General features: G+C 42.0%; 1 protein-coding gene across 1 annotated transcript in view; it reads left to right on the forward strand.

Annotated features, from left to right (window-relative positions):
- DACH2 (dachshund family transcription factor 2) overlaps positions 1 to 22,685 on the forward strand; it is a 330,864-nt gene that overhangs the window by 203,604 nt on the left and 104,575 nt on the right. Inside the window, 1 exon segment of the mRNA XM_032227064.1 lies at positions 15,656 to 15,781. Within this exon segment, the coding sequence (XP_032082955.1) occupies positions 15,656 to 15,781 (126 nt within the window).

Genomic DNA, 22,685 nt, shown 5'->3' on the forward strand with positions numbered 1-22,685 from the left:
CTAGTCCTGCTTTAGGCATGAAATCTGGCTGGATGACTCTGAGCCAATTATCAGGAGATTGGGAGTTCTAGTCCTGCCTTAGGCATGAAATCTGGCTGGATGACTCTGAGCCAATTATCAGGAGACTGGGAGTTCTAGTCCTGCCTTAGGCATGGAATGTGGCTGGGTGACTCTGAGCCAATTACCAGGAAACAGTGAATTCTAGTCCTGCCTTAGGCAAAAAAGTTGGCTGGGTGACCAGTTCAATTACCAGGAGATCAATTTTGACACCCCTGCTCTAGAGGTTTTTTTTTTTAAACCCATGGAAGAGACTTCGGGTATTTTTTCTACCTGCCTCAGTCAAAATGTACATTTCTTTTTCATTTCTCCCAGTGAGGTTTTTGGAGATGATGGTTGCTACTGTCTCCCGTGGCCTTTTTAAAAAAAAACCTCATTCTGAATTCTTCATGACCAACCCATGAAAACCATCCTTTCCTTAGGGAATTAAGGAAAGCGTTGGACACTAGAGAGGCTGCAGAACACTGGAGGGATGAGAGGACGAAGAAAGAGAGGACATTCACATTGATCTTTTGGCCGCTAAGCTAAATGACTCAACCAGGGCCGTTCTCCCATCTGTGAAAAGGTCTGCTTTGAATTATAATGAATGAAAAGTATCATTAAAACTGAGCGAGAACCGATAAGGGGGGGGGGGGGAATAGTAGAACTGCTTTGGACACGTGAGAAGAGAAAAATATCCATTGGAAAGTTGCAGATAAAAGGCCTAGGAGTGAGTTTGCAGGCCTCACTGAACCAAAGTTTTAAACTAACATAATTGCAAAATGTACCAGACATATTTCTAATGCGCTGGCTTATGTCCTGCATTTTCTGCAAAGCAGGTATTGTATGGAGATATTTAGAGCAGGAAGAATGAGTGTTGTGGCCCTTCCATCCATCCATCCATCCATCCATCCATCCATCCATCATTATTGCAGGCTAATTCTGCTGATTGCCAGCAGTTCGATCCTGAGCAGCTTAAGGTTGACTCAGCCTTCCATCTTTCTGAGGTCGGTAAAATGAGGACCCAGATTGTTGAGGGGCAGTATGCTGTCTCTGTAAACCACGTAGAGAGGGCTGCAAAGCACTGGGAAGCGGTGTATAAGTCTTAGCACTATTGGCCAGTATGCAAAGGTGGCAGCCAAAAACGACTATCAAAAAGTTACTCTAAAGGAGGCTTTGACAGGATCTCCCCACCTTCTGCACTCCAGGAGAACATCAATACCAAACAACACTCTTGCAATAAAGTTATTTCCTTCCCCCAGTCTGTAATTGGTTAGACACAGTCCCCATCGCTCTGTGTTAAATCGGAAACGTTTTGGTCCAAACTGCAAATGAGTAAATTAACGAAAGAGGAGCGATGAGTAATCAAATCTGGAAGTATGCATTTAATTAAAATCGAACGCCAAGACACAGCATTGTCGTACGGTTCCTCATATTAAAACAAAACATTATATTAAATTAACAGACAACAATTTGCAGCGAGCAGCTCTTGAAGCCAAAAAAGGAACGGGGGAGCTGACAACAGTACCAACAGTTTGGCTCTGTTATTGTTTCAATCTTAAGTTGTGTCCACTGCTGTGTGAGCCTCAGTTGTGCTCATTGATGGCATCTGAACTCGCTGGAGGCAGGCTCAAATCCATTTGATGCTTAATCAAATGTTGACTCCATTTGCGGTTTCAAATGGAAGGGCAATGAAATCTGGCAACATCAAATGCTAATGTGTGACACCATGTTGAAAACAGGAGTGGGGAAAGATAGTTCTAAAACACTTCTTATTTTGACAGAGGTGACCACAAGTTCTGGTGGGGGTTTGCAAGGGAATTTTTTGCCCACCTTGTAAATCATAAACAGAATTAACCGAATTACAGAGTTGGAAGAGACCTTGGAGGTCTTCTAGTCCAACCCCCTGCTCAAGCCATTATACCACTCCAGAGAAATGGTTGTGCAATCTCTTCTTTAAAAACTCCCAGTGTTGGAGCATTCACAACTTCTGGAGGCAAGTTGTTCCACTTATTAATTGTTCTAACTATTAGGGAATTTCTTCTTGGCTCTAAGTTGCTTCTCTCCTTGATTAGTTTCCACCCATTGCTTCTTGTAGGGTGAAACTACTTTTGTCTTCCTTTTTCGTTTCCTTCTGCACTTTTAAGAGCCGAGGTGGCGCAGTGGTTAAATGCAGCACTGCAGGCTACTTCAGCTGACTGCAGTTCTGCAGTTCGGCTGTTCAAATCTCACCGGCTCAGGGTTGACTCAGCCTTCCATCCTTCCGAGGTGGGTAAAATGAGGACCCGGATTGTTGGGGGAAATATGCTGACTCTGTAAACCGCTTAGAGAGGGCTGAAAGCCCTATGAAGCGGTATACAAGTCTAACTGCTATTGCTATTTTATTCTTTTTTCCTTTCAATTTTCCTTTCTCTTTCTGTCTTACCTTATAATGTAATAAAATACTTCAAATAGAAAGTGAGAGAACGAGGCAGTGAGTTTTCTACGTCAATTCAGCCTGCAAGCAAGTCCATCTTGTTATTTAAGATTTCCTTTAAGCCAGACCTGTGTATGTTATGGCCCCTGGGCCACATACAGCCCTTTGGCTGTGCCTGTCCAGCCAGAATGAGGTCAATCAGAAATTAGACATCAAATGTAAATAAATGTACACCACGTACACAATCCAACTGCCTTGCTTTTATTCTGAAGGTGGCTGGTTCCCCCCCCCCCCCCATTGTACATAGGTGCAGCCATGCGTAACACCTTTATGACCTTTACAACGCTCCATGGCTTAGGCCCAGGATACCTGCGAGACCACCTACCGCCACCGGTAGCCTCCCACCGTCCAGTGCGATCCCACAGAGTGGGCCTCCTCAGGGTGCCATCAGCCAGACAGTGTTAGCTAGTGACCCCCAGGGGGAGAGCCTTCTCTGTGGGAGCGCCTTCCCTCTGGAATGAGCTGCCCCCGGAGCTTCGTATAATCCCCGACCTCTGGTCCTTCCGACGCGCCCTAAAAAGTTGGCTTTTCCAGCAAGCCGGCCTGGCCTCAACAAAACAAAATAAATTATTGATCACTGTTAATTTTAATTCGAATTCTTTTTAAAAAAATGTCATTGTCAATTTTAATTGGGTTTGGGATATTCTAATTAATTTTTTTTTAACTTTTGTATTATGTGTTTCTTTTAATGTTGTATGCCGCCCGGAGTCCTTGGGAGAAGGGTGGCATATAAATCTAATAAACCTAAACCTAAACTTTCAGTCCTATTGGTTTGGATCTCCACAACAGTGCCAGTTTCTCATGTGGCCTCTTGGGTGGCGCAGTGGTTAGAGTGCAGTACTGCAGGCCACTTCAGCTGACTGCTAGCTGCAGTTCGGCGGTTCAAATCTCACCGGCTCAAGGTTGACTCAGCCTTCCATCCTTCCGAGGTGGGTGAAATGAGGACTCAGACTGTGGGGGCAATATGCTGACTCTGTAAACCGCTTAGAGAGGGCTGAAAGCCCTATGAAGTGATATATAAGTCTAACTGCTATTGCTATTGATACTGCTATAATTGCTTACCCCTGCTTTACATACACGCCAGAGCTGGGCTCCTACCGGTTCAGTAGGTGCAGGCTTCAGCAGGATTGGGAGAAGGCGAAATCCCCCCCCCCCCACCGCCAAAGCAGACGAAAAACAGACCATTTTTTGCAAAAAAACGGAGGTGTTTTTGCCTTCCCCCAGCCCCCAGAAGCACTCTGCAGGCTTCAGCAGGGCTAGGGGAAGTCAAAATTGCCTCCGTTTTTGCAGAAATCGGCTGGTTTTCTGCCCATTTTTTTGCAAAAATTGGGGCGTTTTTGCCTTCCCCTGGCCCTGCTGAAGCCTGCTCCTGGGGGAGGAGAAAAACTTTCTTACTGGGTAGTTTGCAGGCACTCCAGCAAGGCTGGAGCTCCCCCCCCCCCGTGTCAAAACTTTTCACCACCGTTCCGGTGGGCATGACTTGGTGAGAGAGGGGTCATGTGACACTGTGTGTGTGAATGACATCCAGTTGGCCACGCCCACTCAGTCACATGACACCCCCCCCAATCTAGCCAAGCTCACCGAACCAGCAGTAAAAAAAAATTGAAACCCACCCCCCGATACACACATGCGTTTTGCTGCAGATCCAACCTGATGTACTAGGTATTTTTTTTATTTCCAGGAAAAAATAACAGACTTTTAAAAAGCAACGATGCTTTTAAAAACAGAATGCTTTTCATTCATTGCTCTTCAAGCTTCTACCAATTCATACCGGAGGCCTAAGATGGCAGTTCAGATTCCAGGACCTTGGACAGTACAGAGAAAAAAATGGGAAGATATAAACAGAAAAGAAGTGTATTGAAATATCAATATTATAGCACTGTCTCAAATGCTATACTCTACAATCTTCAGACAGGCAGACAGAGAGAGAAAACCCTTTGAACCTACAAAAACTGACTGTGTGTTCCTAACTGTATATTTTGGCAGCTAATCCCTTGCTGCCGTTTCAGGAATTAAATTAGTAGAAGTATATTAACGACGTGGAGAAGAAGAATGTGTGAGAGGCCTGAAGACCTACGTCACATTGATAAAATAAAACATATTTTGCTGAAAGAAGCCACAAGAACCAAAAAGAGAGCATGCTCGGATTGTATTCACATAATTACATACACACACACATAAACACACACATTCCTCCTTTCCTTCTCAGAGGCCTATTTCTAATGGTTGATTGATTTCGTGACAACTTTCATTTCTTACAGAGGCTCGGCTATGGAAATGATTTGTCAGGATTGCAAACTTAAAACTTTTTGCGGGCTCTCCACTTCAGCGACCCGTTCTCTTATTCTGCAGAGTTGAACCCTGACCCGTTGGACGTTTAGGATCACTAGGAAGAAAAAACAAAGGGGAAAATAGTGGAGGAAGAGAGAGCGTGGAGGGAAAACAACTGAGCATAAAATCTCAAAAATCACTTGGTGTTCTATAATATTTCATAATTGTATTACACTGACACCATAGCTGTAATGTTTTCCATGTCAAGGAAATCCCAAAAATTTAAATGAAATCTCAATAAATCCCAGTGGGAGGGAGGAAGGAAAAGAGTGAGGGAGAAAGGAAGGAAAGAGAGAAAGAGAGAAAGAGAAAGAGAAAGAAAGAAAGGAAAGAAAGATGAATGAGTGAATTCTGGTAGTTGAAGTCCACAAGTCTTCAAGTTGCCACAATTGGACACCTTTGGTGCGTGACCCGTCAAATGCGTGCCCGACAAAAGCACACCAACAAAACCACGGCGAGAAACTGGCGAAGTCAAAAACGCTCCCACAAAAGAGCGCCGACAAAACCGTGCCCACAAAAGCCCGATTAGGTTTAAGGAAAGGGTTAGGGTTATTACGTTGTTTTCATTGTTTTTTGATGGCATGCTTTCATCGGCGCGCATTAGTCGGTGCGCTTCTGCGGTTTTCTCGCCACGGTTTTGTCGGCGTGCTTTTGTCAGTGAACCCCCTTGGTGTAGAGCAGGGATGTCAAACTCACATCGTCACAGCAATATCATGTCACATATCGGGACTTTGCTAAACCAGGCATGGGCGTGGCCAGCATGCATCCGCCCATGGTCTGGGAATTTGACAGCCCTGGTGTAGAGGGTCCATATGAAGCAAAAGGGCTAGGATTGTGTTTAAAGTTGCCGCTCAAAGTCAAAGCCCAACACCAAAGAATCAGCAACCTTTCTCCTTTCTGAATTGTGGATTAAAATTTTTCGTCTTGCCCCGCCCCAAATCCACATCTCACTCTTGTCTAGTGATTCTCCCTGGGTAAACCATCTTTTTGCCTCTAGTCTACAAAGAGACAGAGAAAGATTGCTCCAAAGGAACGAAGAAATTTGGCTTCTGTTGTTATATTCTCAGTTCAGTGAAGCAGGAGGCAGATTGTATGTCATCTTCCTCCTTCTAGGAAATGCTCAAAATAACTTAAGAATCAACTTTGGGCAGAACAAATTAAAAGCCAAGCAAAGCAGAGCAAAGCTCGAATAGCCAACTCTTTCCTACCCCCTGACCACCTCCTAATATGTATTTTCACAGGGGATCGATTAGTTAATTCCCTACTTCCAAATTAATGATTTTATTGGGCAGGAGGCTTTTTTGGAGCACAGCTGAACAACTTTGTGCCAGAACTACACAAAGCCTACTAAAGCTTTGGAAAGTTGAGATTAAATTGTTAAGGGACATGTAAAAAGAGGGTCTAGCTATTAATTCATAAATGGAAATAGCAATAGCAATAGCAGTTATATACGGCTTCATATGGCTTTCAGCCCTCTCTAAGCGGTTTACAGAGTCAGCATATCGCCCCCAACAACAATCCGGGTCCTCATTTTACCCACCTCGGAAGGATGGAAGGCTGAGTCAACCCTGAGCCAGTGAGATTTGAACAGCTGAACTGCAGAACTGCAGTCAGCTGAAGTAGCTTGCAGTGCTGCATTTAACCACTGCGCCACCTCGGCTCTCAGGGCGCCTCACTTCCTGTTTTTCTGTCCTCCATTTTCAAAATGGAGCTGTTTCTCATTCTTTTAAAGGTTATATTTGGTGATAGGTCCAAACTTACTCCTTGGTAAGTTTATGCTTAGAGAGAATTAGGGACCTTGGATTATGCTTCAGGTGTGTGTGGCAATGAGTTGTCTTGTGCAGAAGGTGACTTAGAGGCCAATTCAAATGGGTGTGTATCTCTATATGTATGTATTGTGTGCATCACACAGACGTTTCCCTATGCTTGTTATCTGTTATCCAAGCTTTAAAAAATAGTGGTAAAACTGTTCTTCCACCATTTTCACTGTTTTAATTAAAATATAAAATCTTTCCTTTGGCTACTTTTCCTGTAGGTTGGGAGGTTGTCAGCAATTAGCAAGATTACTATTATCACTTATTGCCCAGAGAGATATTTTTATAGAAAAGAGACAAAGAAATTTGCTTTGAGTTCTTATGCTTCCCATTTTTTAATGCCCTAGTAAGGCCACACTGTGTCCAGTTTTGGTCGGCACAATGTAAAAAAGATGTTGAGACTCTAGAAAGAGTGCAGAGAAGAGCAACAAAAATGATTAGGGGACTGGAGATTGAGTCATATATGAAGAACGGTTGTAGGAACTGGGTGTATCTAGTTTAATGAAAAGAAGGACTAGGGGTAACTTGATAGCAGTGTTCTAATATCTCAAGGAGGTTGCCGCAAAGAAGAGGGGGTCAAACTATTCTCCAAAGTGCCTGAGGGCAGGACAAGAAGCAATGTCTGGAAACTAATCAAGGAGAGAAGCAACTTAGAACTAAGGAGAAATTTCCTGACGAAACAATTAATCAGTGGGACAACTTGCTTCCAGAAGTTTGAATCCTCCAACCCCAGAAGTTTTTAAGAAGAGACTGGACAGCCATTTGTCTGAAATAGTATCAGGTTTCCAGCTTGAGCAGGGGGTTGGACTAGAAGACCTCCAAGGTCCCTTCCAACTCTTTTACTTGGTTATTCTATGACTAGAAGACTAGATTTCTTAAGCAGATCTCTACCAAATCCTTAAGGTTTTCTGAGTTTCATCCCATCAATTAACACTAGTTTGAAATTCCCGTATTTTTCGGAGTATAAGATGCACCAGAGTATAAGATGCACCAAGGTTTTGAAGAGGCAAATTATTTTTTAAAAAGTAGATAGAGGGATAGAGAGGGGGAGAAAGAGAGAAATACAGTAGGTAGGTAGGGAGAGAGAGAGAGTAGGTAGGTAGGTAGGTAGGTAGGTAGGTAGGTAGAGAGAGAGAGAGAGAGAGAGAGAGAGAGAGAGTTGGTAGGTAGGTAGGTAGAGGGATAGAGAGAGAAATAGAAAGAGAAATACGGTAGATAGGTAGGGAGAAAGAGAGTAGGTAGGTTGGTAGGTAGAGGGATAGATAGATAGATAGATAGATAGATAGATAGATAGATAGATAGATAGATAGATAGATAGAAATACAGTAAATAGGTAGGGAGAGAGAGAGAGAGTAGGTAGAGAGAGAGAGAGAAATAGAGAGAGAAATACAGTAGGTAGGTAGAGAGAGGGGGGTAGAGGGATAGAGAGAGAGAAAGAGAGAAATACAGTAGATAGGTAGGTGTTTCTGCTGGCACAGTACTTGATCAATATAATTCTCATCAATCAGTTAAACAGCTTTCCAAAAGGAAAAAAAAGTTTTTGCACTCTGCAAACCTCGCGAAAACGGGCCTGATTTTTAAAAAAAGGAATGAATAGCCTTGGGAGGGGGGGCTTGCAGAGTGTTCCTTGGGGGTGGGGGCAAAAACGAGCAAAAAACAGCTCATTTTTTTGTGAAAACGGGCCTGTATTTTGTCAAAAAAATTGCATGCATAGGCTTATGGAGGCTTATAGAATGCTGCTGGGGGCTGGGGGGGGCAAAAATGACCAATTCCTTGCTTATTTCTGCCCTCCCCAGCCCCCAGGAGCTCTCTAAAAGCCTCCATAAGGCTATGCATGGCCATTTTCGTGAAGGGGCGGGCCTTCAGAAGGCAAAAAAATGCTGTATTCGGTGTATAAGACGCACCCAGATTTTCCGCCTCTTTTTTGAGGAAAAAAGGTGCGTCTTATACTCTGAAAAAAACGGTAATTCAAAAGAAATGTAGTTTCCATTATTTGCACACCTCAGTTGATAGTTCCATTCTGTTCTGCTAACTCCATTCTATTCCCTTCGTGTCAGTCTCTGTGAAATTTAGGACGGACAGGATCTTAGTCCAACTATTTGATGGCCTCGAAACTGAAGTAATATTTTTTGGAAGGCCTCTGAAACCTGACCCCGGATCTCATCCCTTAGTAGCCAGCCATCCTTTTACCAAATTAAAAACCAGCAAACTTTGAGCCATGGAGAAGGAAAGGAGATCACAGCTGAGCAGTTACCTGTTATCAAATTTCAAAGCATTTTCAAATCAAAGGACCAAGAAGGGAAGGGGGGGCTGACCAGCTAACAGGTTTCCAATGACCTGAGGGTTTTTCATCTTGTCTTAATCACACACAAAAAATCATTGTCCTGTTTAACCAGAGTTCTATCACATTCGTTCAAGAATCCTATTTACTTAGATGCCTCTAGAATGTCCAACATAGTTATCCAATTGTCTTTGGAAGGAGATTTCTTCAGATTGACTGTTTCCCCCATTCTTTTTTTCCCCCAAAAGCGGGGGGGGGGGAGGCACGGAGAGGGAGAAAGATCAAAAAGCTAACTTTAATAGATGTTTGACTAAGGTCAGGCTCCTAGTAAATGGAACAGTGGAGATGAAAGCAGCCAAATATATTTGGCTTTTGATCTCGGCAAAATCCATTTGGCATTGTTTAGCTTTTCTATATAATGCTTCAATTTGTGAGTGATATCGTGGCCAAAATGAACTGCCTTCCATTTGATGGTTTGGGGGGCGGTTGGTTTTGTTTTCGTTTCAAATTAATAGCTTTTGTAAAACTTTAACGTCTGCCGCAGGACGGGGGGGGGGGGGAGTTTAGGAAATAAAACGAGCCAACAAAATAAGCGTTCTAAGAACCTGCGTCCAGGAGATCTAAAAATGGAATTCTTCTTTGTAAGATGCCAACTGCATCCTCTTTCCATCTAGTGTTAATGAAGTTCAATACAATACAATACAATAGCAGAGTTGGAAGGGACCTTGGAGGTCTTCTAGTCCAACCCCCTGCCTAGGCAGGAAACCCTATACCATTTCAGACAAATGGCTATCCAACATCTTCTTAAAGACTTCCAGTGTTGGGGCATTCACAACTTCTGGAGGCAACTTCTGTTCCACTGATTAATTGTTCTAACTGTCAGGAAATTTCTCCTTGGTTCTAAGTTGTTTCTCTCCTTGATTAGTTTCCACCCATTGCTTCTTGTTCTACCCTCAGGTGCCTTGGAAAATAGTTTGACTCCCTCTTCTTTGTGGCAACCCCTGAGATATTGGAAGACTGCTATCATGTCTCCCCTAGTCCTTCTTTCTATTAAACTAGACATATCCAGTTCCTGCAACCGTTCTTCATATGTTTTAGTCTCCAGTCCCCTAATCATCTTTGTTGCTCTTCTCTGCACTCTTTCTAGAGTCTCCACATCTTTTCTACATCGTGGTGACCAAAACTGAATGCAGTATTCCAAGTGTTGCCTTACCAAGGCATCATAAAGTGGTATTAACACTTCACATGATCTTGATTCTATCCCTCTGTTTATGCAACATAGAAGGTGTTGGCTTTTTTGGCAGCTGCTGCACACTGCTGGCTTATATTTAAATGGTTGTCCAATAGGACTCCAAGGTGTTCATTATTACACAAATCGTCACAGAAATAATGGGAAGAGCATCGTTTTTCCTATCACAAACTTTTGGATTAATGTTTCTATACTTATAGTTTGGGAGGGGCGGGAAAAAAAATCTCTGTTGGAATAGATGTCCAACAGACTTGTTCTCCAAAGTTCAATCACTTTGGGAAAAAGTGGAGAGAGAAGATTTTGCTTTTTATATATATAAAAGGAAATTAAAAGTGAAATCAAAATGCATTGGACACTTCCTGCCATCATTTGAAAACACTGCACTTCAGTGCAACATACAATTGTTGGGAAGAACCAGAGAAAAATGTATTTTAAGCCTACTATTCTCTCCGTCTCTTGCAGAAATAATTTTTAAAGGCTTGCCTTGTTGTTACCGAGTTGATGTATCGCTGAAAGAACATCATGCTGTTGCAAAGGCATAATATTGTTTTTAAAAGAGCTACATGACTACATTAAATGTCACATCCAAATGTGGCTTCAACACACACACGCAAACACAAACACAAACACACACAAAACGTAAAGCAATTTGTAAACAGCATAATAGGCAAAGAAGATAAAGTAAGTCTACCACCGTAGAATTAAGTCACATTTTCTACACTTTAACAAATGTTGTGGAGCTTGGTGTAACACTATTATGGACTACATTTCTTCTGACAATAAGAAGGAACTCGTGAATCAAGGTTTTTCACCGCAAAATGTTTCCTATATGTGAAAAAACTAGAACTCCCAATTTCATTGAGGGCCACATCAGTATTGTGTTTGACCTCGGGAGGCCGGGGTGGGTTTGGCTGGGGTGGGCGTGGCCAGCATGACATCACTTGTGTCAGAGGGCGCCTGTGGTGGCCCAAGCGCTCTGCCAGTGAAAACTGACACCCAAGCTCCGTTTTCGGCTAGGATGGCCTCCTGCCAGGGAAAAGGGAGTGGAAGGGAGCCACGCACGGCCCTCATGAGCTCCGTTTTCAGCTGGGACAGCCTCCTGGAACCCTCTGCCAGTGAAAATGGAGATTGGGGGAGCCGTGCGCAGCACTCACGAGCTCCGTTTTCAGCTGGGACGGCCTCCTGCAACCCTCTGCCAATGAAAATGGAACTTGGGTGTGGGGAAAACGCACGGCCCTCGTGAGCTCCATTTTGAGCTGGCAGAGGCACTGCGGGCCGGTCCTTCGCTATTTCCGGGGCAGCCTCATGGGCCAGATCTAAGCATTCCATGGGCTGGATCTGGCCCCTGGGCCTTGAGTTTGACATCCCTGCTCTAGGGAAATAACAAAGTAGATTTCAGGATAGAATGGTAGTTAAATCTTTAAATCAGCTGCCCCTGTGGTGCATCTGGAACTATCTGGAACACCGAGAGCTTATGCACCAGAGACAATTTTTGTATGTGTCCCATTACTCTTGGCCAGCAAAGAATATTGTAACGCTCACATCCTCAACTGTGATCCATGGGCACCAACACAGTCACAAAAATAGCCTTTAGCATTCATCTGGCTACCCAGTGCTTTTTAAAGAGGGAGTTGGCACACCCTGGTGCCAGTCTCCAGAGCTCCTTTTGTTTGGTTTTGTGGCCTCGAGTAGACCCTAAGGACGCTAGTAGGAACTGGTATCAACAGAAGAGAATATCTATAGCTCAGAATTGAACTGCGGGGTCCTTGGTGCTCTCTGAGCTTCGTTGTTTTCTTGCAGATGTTTCACGACCCAACTAGGAAACATCATCAGTGCTAGACTGGTAGATGTATGCAAGTGATTTGAGAGTCAGTTAGGTGTAGTGGTATAAGGGACCAGGCTAGAAATTGGGAGACCCGGAGTTTTAGACTTGCCTTAGGTTTGAAGCTGACTTTAGGCCAGTCCCCCTCTCTTAGCCCTAAGAATGGGACAGCAAAGGGAAACCACTGCACAGATTTGCCCAGTCCTTCCCTTGAAGGGAGACAGAGAACATTCATCCCACTCTTCCACGTGCCCAGTGGTCTATAAACAAAAGGAGTTAACAATAAATGATAAAAGTTTCCTAAAAGTCTAGAACCGTGATGGTGAACTTATGGCATGCATGCCAGAGGTGCCACGCAGAGCTGGCACATGCGCCATCATCCAAAGTCAGATCTCCGTGTCTTTCATAAGCTTCTGGTTCCCTGCAAACGACGAAACAGAAGCTCACATAAGAAAAAGACCTGACCTCTCGCCTCCCACCAGCCAGCTGGTCTTCGAATTTCTGCTGTGTGTGCCTGCACATGCGTGCACATGTTGGTGCAAGTTTGTGTGCACATGCCCATGTTTCCATTTGGGCATGCACGCACAGACGCAGTTTGGGCACTCAGTGTCTTAACACGTTCGCCATTACTGATCTAGAGGGAATGTTTCAAAGCAGCTGAGGAGGGCTTAGGAAGGATGCTCAGGGTGAAAACCATGGTTTCTCTATGCTTTTTCTGTTTTTGAAGCCTGCTTCTGTGTAATTAGAGTGGACAAATATGTCATCAAGGATCATCTCTGTCCGTAGGATAGATAGACAGTTGAAAAGCACCCTGGCTAAAGTTAATAGTAAAACCATTTTTGTGCAGCTGCCCCCAAAACCTGCACAGTTGTGTTGACATCACAGTAGGTGATGAACCAGTGGTGAAATTCATTTTTTTTATTACTGGTTCTGTGGGCGTGGCTTGGTGGCATGGTGTGGCTTGGTGGGCGTGGTGTGGCTTGATGGGCATGGCTTGGTGACCATGGCAGAGAAAGAATACTGCAAAATCTCCATTCCCACCCCACTCCAAGGGAAGGATACTGCAAAATATCCATTCCCACCCCACTCCAGAGGAAGGATATAGCAAAATCCCCATTCCCTCCCCACTCCAGGGGAAGGATATTGCAAAATCTCCATTCCCTCCCCATTCCAGGGGAAGGATATTGCAAAATCTCCATTCCCTCCTCACTCCAGGGGAAGGATACTGCAAAATCTTCATTCCCTCATCACTCCAGGGGAAGGATACTGCAAAATCTTCATTCCCTCCTCACTCCAGGGGAAGGATATTGCAAAATATCCATTCTTTCCTCACTCCAGGGGAAGGATATTGCAAAATATCCATTCCCACCCTACTCCAGGGGAAAGATACTGCAAAATCTTCATTCCCTCTGCAGTCCAGGAGAAGGATACTGAAAATCTCCATTCCCTCTGCACTCCAGGGGAAGGATACTGAAAATTCTCCATTCCCACCCCATTTGCTGGTTCTCCGAACTACTCAAAATTTCTGTTACTAGTTCTCCAGAACCTATCAGAACCTGCTGGATTTCACCCCTACAATGAACTGAACCCAAAGTGGCCTTCACTTTTCTGTTCTTCTTCCAGTCTACTGGTGCTAGAGAACAACCTTGGCATCTAATGGAGATAGAAACTGTAAGGCAAGGTCTTCCTAGTGGCAATTTAAAAACAGCTGTCCATGGGAAAGCATCAATTTGGCATATCTTCCAATGGGAGAAATATATAATTTACCGGTTTTTCAAAGACTGTTTTAAATAAATTCCATCAGTTCTAGGTAGCATCTGTCATGTCTTTAATATCCATCTGTTCAATCATTAATATCATTAATAATCTATCCATTAAGTTATTTGCTCCATACATTTGTTGGGAATAATCTTATTAATGCATCTAACTGATATTAGTTTTAATTTCCACTAATTGTTCTGATTAATTAATAATGGATAGCCTCTATTAATCTGCAGATTGTGTTTTTTTTTTAAGACTCTTGGGAACAGTTCTTGTGAAAACGCAAATTTTCACCATGTGTATGTACGCAACGGGACATGGTGGCTCAATGGCTAAGACGCTGAGCTTGTCGATCAGAAAGGTCGGCAGTTCGGCGGTTCGAATCCCTAGCACCATATAACGGATTGAGCTCCCATTACTTATCGCAGCTTCTTTCAACCTAGCAGTTCGAAAGCACATAAAAAATGCCAGTAGAAAAATAGGAACCATCTTTGGTGGGAAGGTAACAGCATTCCATGCGCCTTTGGTGTTTAGTCATGCCAGCCACATGATCACAGAGACGTCTTCGGATAGGGCTGGCTCTTTGGCTTTGAAACAGCACTGCCACCTAGAGTCGGGAACGACTAGCACATATGTGCGAGGGGAACCTTTACCTTTATCTTTATGTACGCAATATAAAAGGTTAAAAGTTGTAACTTGCTCTTATAAAAAGTGGAAAGGAAGCATTGTTTTCTGTTATGTATCTTAGATTGTGGGACAGCCTCCCCGTTAGGAATAGAGGAGAAATGGATCATATTTTATTCACATTTTAAGGTAGCAGAACCAAAGTAGCAGTTCCAAAAAAATATAATGAAGCAGGGTTCACAATAATGGCAACATTTACCATTTGGGGGATCTTCCCAAATGTGTATTAAAAGTACAGATATTAGAGAAAAAAGCATGCATACGATACCTTCAAATTAGGTAAAATTGTTTGGCAGAAAAAGAAAAACCCTAGGAAAAACATACACAGATACATATATCTGTGAAGGGATCCTTTCTAGTTTTCTGGAGAGTTTTCTACAACCATCCCAGCTGATTTCTGATGGGCAAAGTCAGATAGCATGAATTGAATCACTGAACAAATTCTGATCCCAATTGTGGAATTATCCATAGTTTTCTGAATGTTGACATTTGATCAAAACTGGAAGATTAGTAGTGTTTGGAATAGTCTGATTAGTTAATGTAAACTTAATTCTCTTTCTCTTTTTTCTCTTTCTCTTTCTCTTTCCCTCTTTCTCTTTTCATTCTCTTTCCTTTTCTCTTTCTCTCTTGTTCTTTCTCTTTCATTCTCTCTTCTCTCATTCCCTTTCTCTCTCCCTTTCCCTCTTTCTGTTCCTCTCTTTTTCTTTCTCTCTCTCTCATTCTCTTTTCCTTTCTCTTTCTCTTTTTTTCTTTCACTCTTTCTCTCTCCCTTTCCCTCGTTCTGCTCCTCTCTTTTTTCTCTCTTTCTCTTTCACAATCTCTATATTTCTCATTCTCTTTTCCTTTCTTTTTCTCTCTTTTTCTTTTTCTTTCACTCTTTCTTTCTCTCTCTCATTCCCTTTCTCTCCCCCTTTCTCTCTTTCTGTTCCTCTCTTTCTCTTTTCCTTTCTCTTTCTCTCTTTTTCTTTCACTCTTTCACTCTCATTTCCTTTCTCTCTCCCTTTCCCTCGTTCTCCTTCTCTTTTTTCTTTCTTTCTCTTTCACTATCTCTATATTTCTCATTCTCTTTTCCTTTCTTTTTCTCTCTTTTTCTTTTTCTTTCACTCTTTCTTTCTCTCTCTCATTCCCTTTCTCTCCCCCTTTCTCTCTTTCTGTTCCTCTCTTTTTCTTTCTCTCTTTCTCTTTCTGCCTCTGAAAACAGGCCTCACAGCCATGGCTGAAGCAATGAAGTTGCAGAAGATTAAGCTTATGGCCATGAACAGCCTCCATGGAAGCGGAAGTCAGAATGGGACCGAGTCGGAGAACGAAGAACTGAATTCGAATGCAGGTAAATAAAGCAAGTCTCAACTGTGAATTGTTTGCACCTCTGTGGAAATTCCCAGTCACCCAGGTCATGGTTGTCCCAAAGATGCTTTTTCCAGCAGGCAACTGGACCTTATGAAGGATAGTATTAGATACAAAAAGGGGTTTTATTTTCTTTCTTATTTTGTATTAAAAGTATTTTATTTTTTATTTTTCAACATAAAAAACATTCCATCTTTCCTTAAACATTGTTCTTCTGGGTACAGATATCTCTCTGCAACAGCTTTCAACATTTACAACATCCTTCACATTAATATTAATTCTCTAATCTTAAAATTGCTATATATTAAGCAATTGAACATTATTAACCTATTCATTTTCCTCTTAACATCTTCTAATAAAATTACGATAATAACATTAAGCATAATTATCTTCCTCATCATAATACTAACAATTATCATCTAGTTTACACCTCTATCTTAACATATTTTTTCTCTTCTTTAGTCTTCTTCCCTTATTTCCAATTTCCCTTTTTTCCTCTAACCATTGATAAAATCCTATATAATATAATATTCAGTTTGTTCTTTTTCTTTAATTATTATTGTTAATCTATTCATTTCTGCACATTCTAATGTTTTCCTGATCACCTTCTCATCAATAGGAATCTCTTCACTTTTCCAATGTTGTGCACATGCAATTCTAGCTAGAGTTTAATACATGGATAATTAAAAAGGGGTTTTATTTTCCTCTTTGTTGCTATTTTGGATAAGATGCATCCTTTAGAACAATCATTTTATTGGGAAACAAGAGCACATCACACCTAAAGGAGCTGCGGGAATGCAGAGTGGAAGATGACTTTCCATTATTGTCTTAATGCAACATGAATTATGCTATTTTTTTCCCTCCTCTTTAAGAAATCATCTGTAATTGGCAGGAAAATCCCTACATGCATATGAGATCCCCTGCCGAGTCCCACTGGGTTGTTTTTTTCTCTCTCTCTCCTTTTTTGGCAACAATTTTGTTTTCCCTTTTTTCCTTCTTTCTTTCTTTTTTAAATGTTAATCATGCCTTTTGACTTTGGAAAATGGCAATATGAAGGCTCCGTCAGAAGGAAAAATTGTGCAGGTAAAGGCATTCACCTTATGCAAAATAATCTCCATTTGCATGCAATTTAGAGGTTTGGAAGCATTAGTCATCCCCAGCCACTCCCAAAGACCAGAATGGGTAAATAGCAATAGCACTTAGACTTATATACCACTTCACAGTGCTTCTACAGCTCTCTCTAAGCAGTTTACAGAGTCAGCCTATTGCCCCAACAATCTGGGTCCTCATTTGACCAACCTTGGAATGATGGAAGGCTGAGTCAACCTTGAGCTTGGTGAGGATTGAACTGCTGGCAGTCAGCAGAATTAGCCTGCAATACTACATTCTAATCATTGTGCCATCACAGCTCTTATTACTCTTATTAGGGTGGGAGGGAGGGTGGGAGGGAGGGAGGAAGGAAGGAAGGAAGGAAGGAAGGAAGGAAGGAAGGGCAATAGCACTTAGACTTATATACCACTTTACAGTGCTTTTACAGCTCTCTCTAAGTGGCTTACAGAGTCAGCACTATTGCATCCCCTCTCCCCAACAATCTGGATCCTCATTTTACTGACTTCGGTCTCCTTCTGTGACCTTCTGATACACAAAATCAACAGGGGAGCGAGATTCACTTAAGAACTGTGCTGCAGCGATCAACTGCAGTGATTCGCTTAATAACGTGCGGCAAGAAAGGTCATAAAATGGGGCAAAACTCACTTCCCAACTGCCTTGCTCAACAAAACAAATGTTGTGCTCACCTCTGGTCATACATAAGGTATTCAGCCCATTAGTCTACATCATGGCTTGAAATGAATAAACCAAAAATAAAAGAAGGTTGTATTTTGAATGTCCCATCTTCCGAAATCAGCAGACGCAGCGCGCGCACATACACAAAACACACACCGAAGCAGTAAGCCACGTTCACCGAGGCAAACATTTTATTTTAAGGAGACAGACCTACAGTTTCTCTGATTCGAGGTTGCGTTTAATAGCTTCTCTAATGGTTGCAACATGACTGCGCATCTTGATTTCAGCATGAATAACAACCTGTTCGTGTTTCATTTAGTTCCAAATGAGAAATTCTGCCTTTTTATTGTTTTAGGAAATTAGTCTGTGTACTATTGCTCCTGAAACTTTATAATTAATCACGAAAGGTTACGGCTTTTGAGACATTTTTTTTTTGGGAGGGGGGGAGCGGAAATAGGCGCTTGAAGGATTACAACTGTAGCTGTCAAGTCAGAAACATGGGCCTTCACATTTGTTTTGAACGGTGTATCTTCCATTCTTTTGAAGACATACTGCTAACGCACAAAGACACACAATGTACACACGCACACACTTCGGGGCAGAATTACAAAGAGTTAGAAGTTGCCGGTTGACTTTTGAAAAATGAGAGTTTGCCATAGGGCCATTGGCACTAGAGGGATAGAAAATACATACAGCTACACCTTGACTTAACAACAATTCATTTAGTGACTGTTCCAAGTTGCAACGGCACTGAAAACAGTGACACATGACCATTTTTAGAATAGGGTACAATAGAACAGAATAGAATAGAATAGATTAGAATAGATATTAGAATAAAAGAATAGAATAGAATAGATATTAGAATGAAAGAATAGAATAGATATTAGACTGAAAGAATAGAATAGAATAGAATAAAATAGATATTAGAATGAAAGAATAGATATTAGAATGAAAGAAAAGAATATAATACAATAGAATAGAAATTAAAATGAAAGAATAGAATAGATATTAGAATGAATGAATAGAATAGATACTAGAATGAAAGAATAGAATAGATAGAATGAAAGAATAGAATAACAATGAATAGAATAGAATAGATATTAGAATGAAAGAATAGAATAGAAATTAGAATGAATGAATAGAATAGAGTAGAATAGAACAGAATAGAAATTAGAATGAAAGAATAGAATAGAGTAGAATAGAAAATAGAATAGAATAGAATAGAATAGAATAGAGCTGGAAGGGACCTTGGAGGTATTCTTGTCTAGTTTTTCATACTTACAACCATTGCAAAATCCCCATGTCATGTGATCAAAATTCAGATGCTTGTCAGCTGACTCATATTTATGACGGTTGCAGTGTCCCAGGGTCATGTGATCACCTTTTGCAACCTTCTGACAAGCAAAGTCAATGCGGAAGCCAGATTCATTTAATAACCATGTTACTAGCTTAACAACAGCAGTGATTCGCTTAACAACTGCAGCAGGAAAAGTCCTTAAAATGGGGGCGAAATTCATATAACAACTGTCTCGTTTAGCAACCGCAGAAATTTTGGGTTCCACTGTGTAATCCCAGGACTACCTGTACCATAATTTATTTTTATAGAATTTTACATTTGGTTTTGGTTTTGCTGGCATTGGAACCCTTTGTAAAAGTTCAGCCTCATGGTGAACCCTTTTTTCGGTAGCCGAAACACAGTCCTACCAAACTTGTCCAAACTGCGGTGGCTGAAAAATTGGTGGTGTGGTTTCCTGCTATGTACGTCCCAATTGTGGTTGTAAGTCAAGGACAAACCTGTAGTGAACTTGGTGGCTCTTCTTCTTCTTCTTCTTCTTCTTCTTCTTCTTCTTCTTCTTCTTCTTCTTCTTCTTCTTCTTCTTCTTCTTCATCTTCATCATCTTCATCTTCATCTTCTTCATCTCCTCCTCCTCCTTCCTCTTCTTCTTCTTCTTTTTCTTCCTCTCCTCCTCCTCCTTCTTCTCCTCCTCCTCCTCCTCCCTCCTCCTCCTTTTCTTTCATCCTGCAAATCAGTACCTGTAAAAGATATTCCATCTTTTCTTTGAATCGCAGAGCAAGTCATGCTTCCTAAACATTACAGAAACTTTCCTTTAGATCATTATGCATGGAGAAACCTCTGCTTCTATCTGTTGCTGGTGTGTGTGTGTGTGTGTGTGTGAGAGAGAGAGAGAGAGAGAGAGAGAGAGGGAGAGAGAGAGGGAGAGAGAGAGAGAGAGAGGGAGAGAGAGAGAGAGTCTGCATCGCACAGAACTTTTGGAAAGTTGGAAATCGGCCTGGTTCATAATTTTCCAGTGGATAAAATTTTAGAAGCCAGTGCTGAAATGTGTTGCCATGTAGCCCATAGCTTCCTTCGGCTAAAACAACGAGGCGTTAACCTTCGCGAAATTCTTTCAAGAGAGAGAGCGCATTTTCCCCACCTCCCACTCTGTACCTGCCACGCAGGGATTTTATTATTATTTTCTTTCCCCCCTTGTAAATGCAAACATCCTTCACGATCTGTTTTGTCTGTCTGTCTGTCTGTGTGTGTGTGTGTGTGTGTGTGTGTGTAAAAACCACCCACAAATACATCACTCAAAGGAATATTTAAAGGAGCATCAGGAGGGGTGGAACTCATTGGTTTAATGGAATGCTGTCAAGGAAAATCAGCATCACAAATGACACCAGGGCAAAATTGATACTTCTGCACTGACACGCTAAAAGAAAACCCTATGCATTATTTAGAAAATCCTCGAAAAATCTGTCAGCGGATTGCCGAGTTAGCAGAAGTGGGGTTGGAGCACAGAAGGAGGATCGGAGTTGAAGAGGTGTGTGGGCTGCTCTGCGCCTGTAACTTTCCATGTTCAGCCCTGTCCAGGCAGACCAAGCGATTACTGGTCAGTGGTCAGCAATTCTCTTCCAAGCTCTTTTAGAGTCTTCAGTTAAAAGAAGTTGGATTTTTTTTCTTTCCCTTCTAAAAAGTAGTTTGCTTGTGCTACGGTTGGCTTTGGCTCAAAGAGCCTCTTGATGCGGGTGAAGGAGGAGAGTGCAAAAGTTGGCTTGAAACTCAACATTCAGAAAACTTAAGATCGTGGCATCCGGCCCCCTCAAGTCCTGGCAAATAGATGGGGAAGAAATGGAGGTAGTGACAGATTTTATTTTCCTGGGCTCCGAGATCAACGCAGATGGGGGACTGCAGCCAAGAAATTAAGACACTTGCTCCTGGGGAGGAAAGCTATGGCAAATCTAGACAGCACACTAAAAAGCAGAGATATCACCCTGCCAACAAAAGTTTGTATAGTCAAGGCTGTGGTTTTCCCAGTTGCAATGGATGGCTGTGAAAGATGGACCATAAAGAAGGCTGAGCGCCAAAGAATTGAGGCCTTTGAACTCTGGTGCTGGAGAAGACTCCTGCAAGTCCCTTGGCCTGCAAGGCCATCCAACCAGTCAGTCCTAGAGGAGATCAACCTTGACTGCTCTTTAGAAGGGCAGATCCTGAAGAGGAAACTCAAATATTTTGGCCACCTAATGAGAAGGAAGGACTCACTGGAGAGGAGCCTAATGCTGGGAAAGATTGAGGGCAAAAAAAGAAGGGGTCTAAAGAGAATAAAGTGGCTGGCTGGAGTCACCAAAGCAGTCGGAGTGAGCTTAAATGGACTCCAGAGGATGGTGGAGGACAGGAAGGCCTGGAGGAGCATTGTCCATGGGGGTCGCGATGGGTCAGACACAACTTCGCAACTAACAATAACAACAGTTGGCTTATGAGTTAATGAGCAGATCAAGAAGAAGAAGAGGTGGTGTGTTAAATGACAGATGAATACCAACCCATCTTAAATCTAAGACATACAAGACAACCCTCCTCCCTGTTGCACTGTATGGCACTGAATGCTGGGCAGCAACAATAGAGACCGAAAGCTATCTCCAAGCCATGGAAATGTGAATCTTCCATTGGATATTGGGCATCTCCCTTCCTGACCACATCACAAATGACATCATTCAACAAGAAGTTTGCTTCTTTTGAAATTCTTCCTTCCAACCAGACGTTCATCCTCAGAGTTTCCCGTAGCTGAAATTTGCAGAAAAGGTAGCAGGACATTATTTTGAAAGTCTTTCGTTGTTGGTTTTTTAATCTAATTTGTTGGTTTTTAATCTAACGCTATCCAGAGCTGCAGCCACTGAGATGAGCAGCTATATAAATTAAATGTAAATATAAAAATAAATAAAGACATATTGTCTATTCAGTCTAGCAGTCCAATCTTTGGCACTTGTATGGATTCCTAAGTTTGTGTGCTTCCTGCGCCTTCAAAATGTTGGAGTTTTGTTTTCAATAATGCATAAAAATTGGCAATCCAATGTGTATGAAATATGAAATATTCTGTTATCTGTACATGTAACCTAACAGCATCTGGGCAGGCAGAAGCTGTTGGCTAATGCAGATCTATCTGCATGTTGATCTATAAATCACAGATCAGATCAGATCATTTGAAAATCCTGAATTCTTCCAATACTTATATGAGGAGCTTCATTGGGGGGGGGGGGATCTCCTTACTCTTAATCCTTTCGATTTTTTTCCCCTCTGCTGTTTCTTTACAACAAAAATATACAACTTTTGATGAGAATTGATAAATAGAATAGCATAGCATAGCATAGCATAGCATAGAATAAAATAGAATAGAATAGAATAACAGAGTTGGAAGGGACCTTGAAGGTCTTCTAGTCCAACCTCCTGCTTAGGCAGGAAACCATACACCTCTTCCGACGATGGTTGTTGAGTCTCTTCTTTAAAACTTCCAGTGTTGGAGCACTCACAACTTTTGGAGGCAAGTTGTTTCACTGATTAATTGTTCTAACTGTCAGGAAATTTCTCCTTAGTTCTAAGTTGCTTCTCTCCTTGTTTATTTTCCACCCATTACTTCTTGTCATGTCCTCAGGTGCCTTGGAGAATAGCTTGACTCCCTCTTCTTTGTGGCAACCCCTGAGATATTGGGCCACTGCTATCATATCTCCCCTAGTCCTTCTTTTCATGAAACTAGACATACCCAGTTCCTGCAACCGTTCTTCATGTGTTTTAGCCTCCAGTCCCCTAATCATCTTTGTTGCTCTTCTCT

Source organism: Thamnophis elegans, chromosome 12 (assembly GCF_009769535.1).
Source record: "Thamnophis elegans isolate rThaEle1 chromosome 12, rThaEle1.pri, whole genome shotgun sequence".
Taxonomy (NCBI): domain Eukaryota; kingdom Metazoa; phylum Chordata; class Lepidosauria; order Squamata; family Colubridae; genus Thamnophis; species Thamnophis elegans.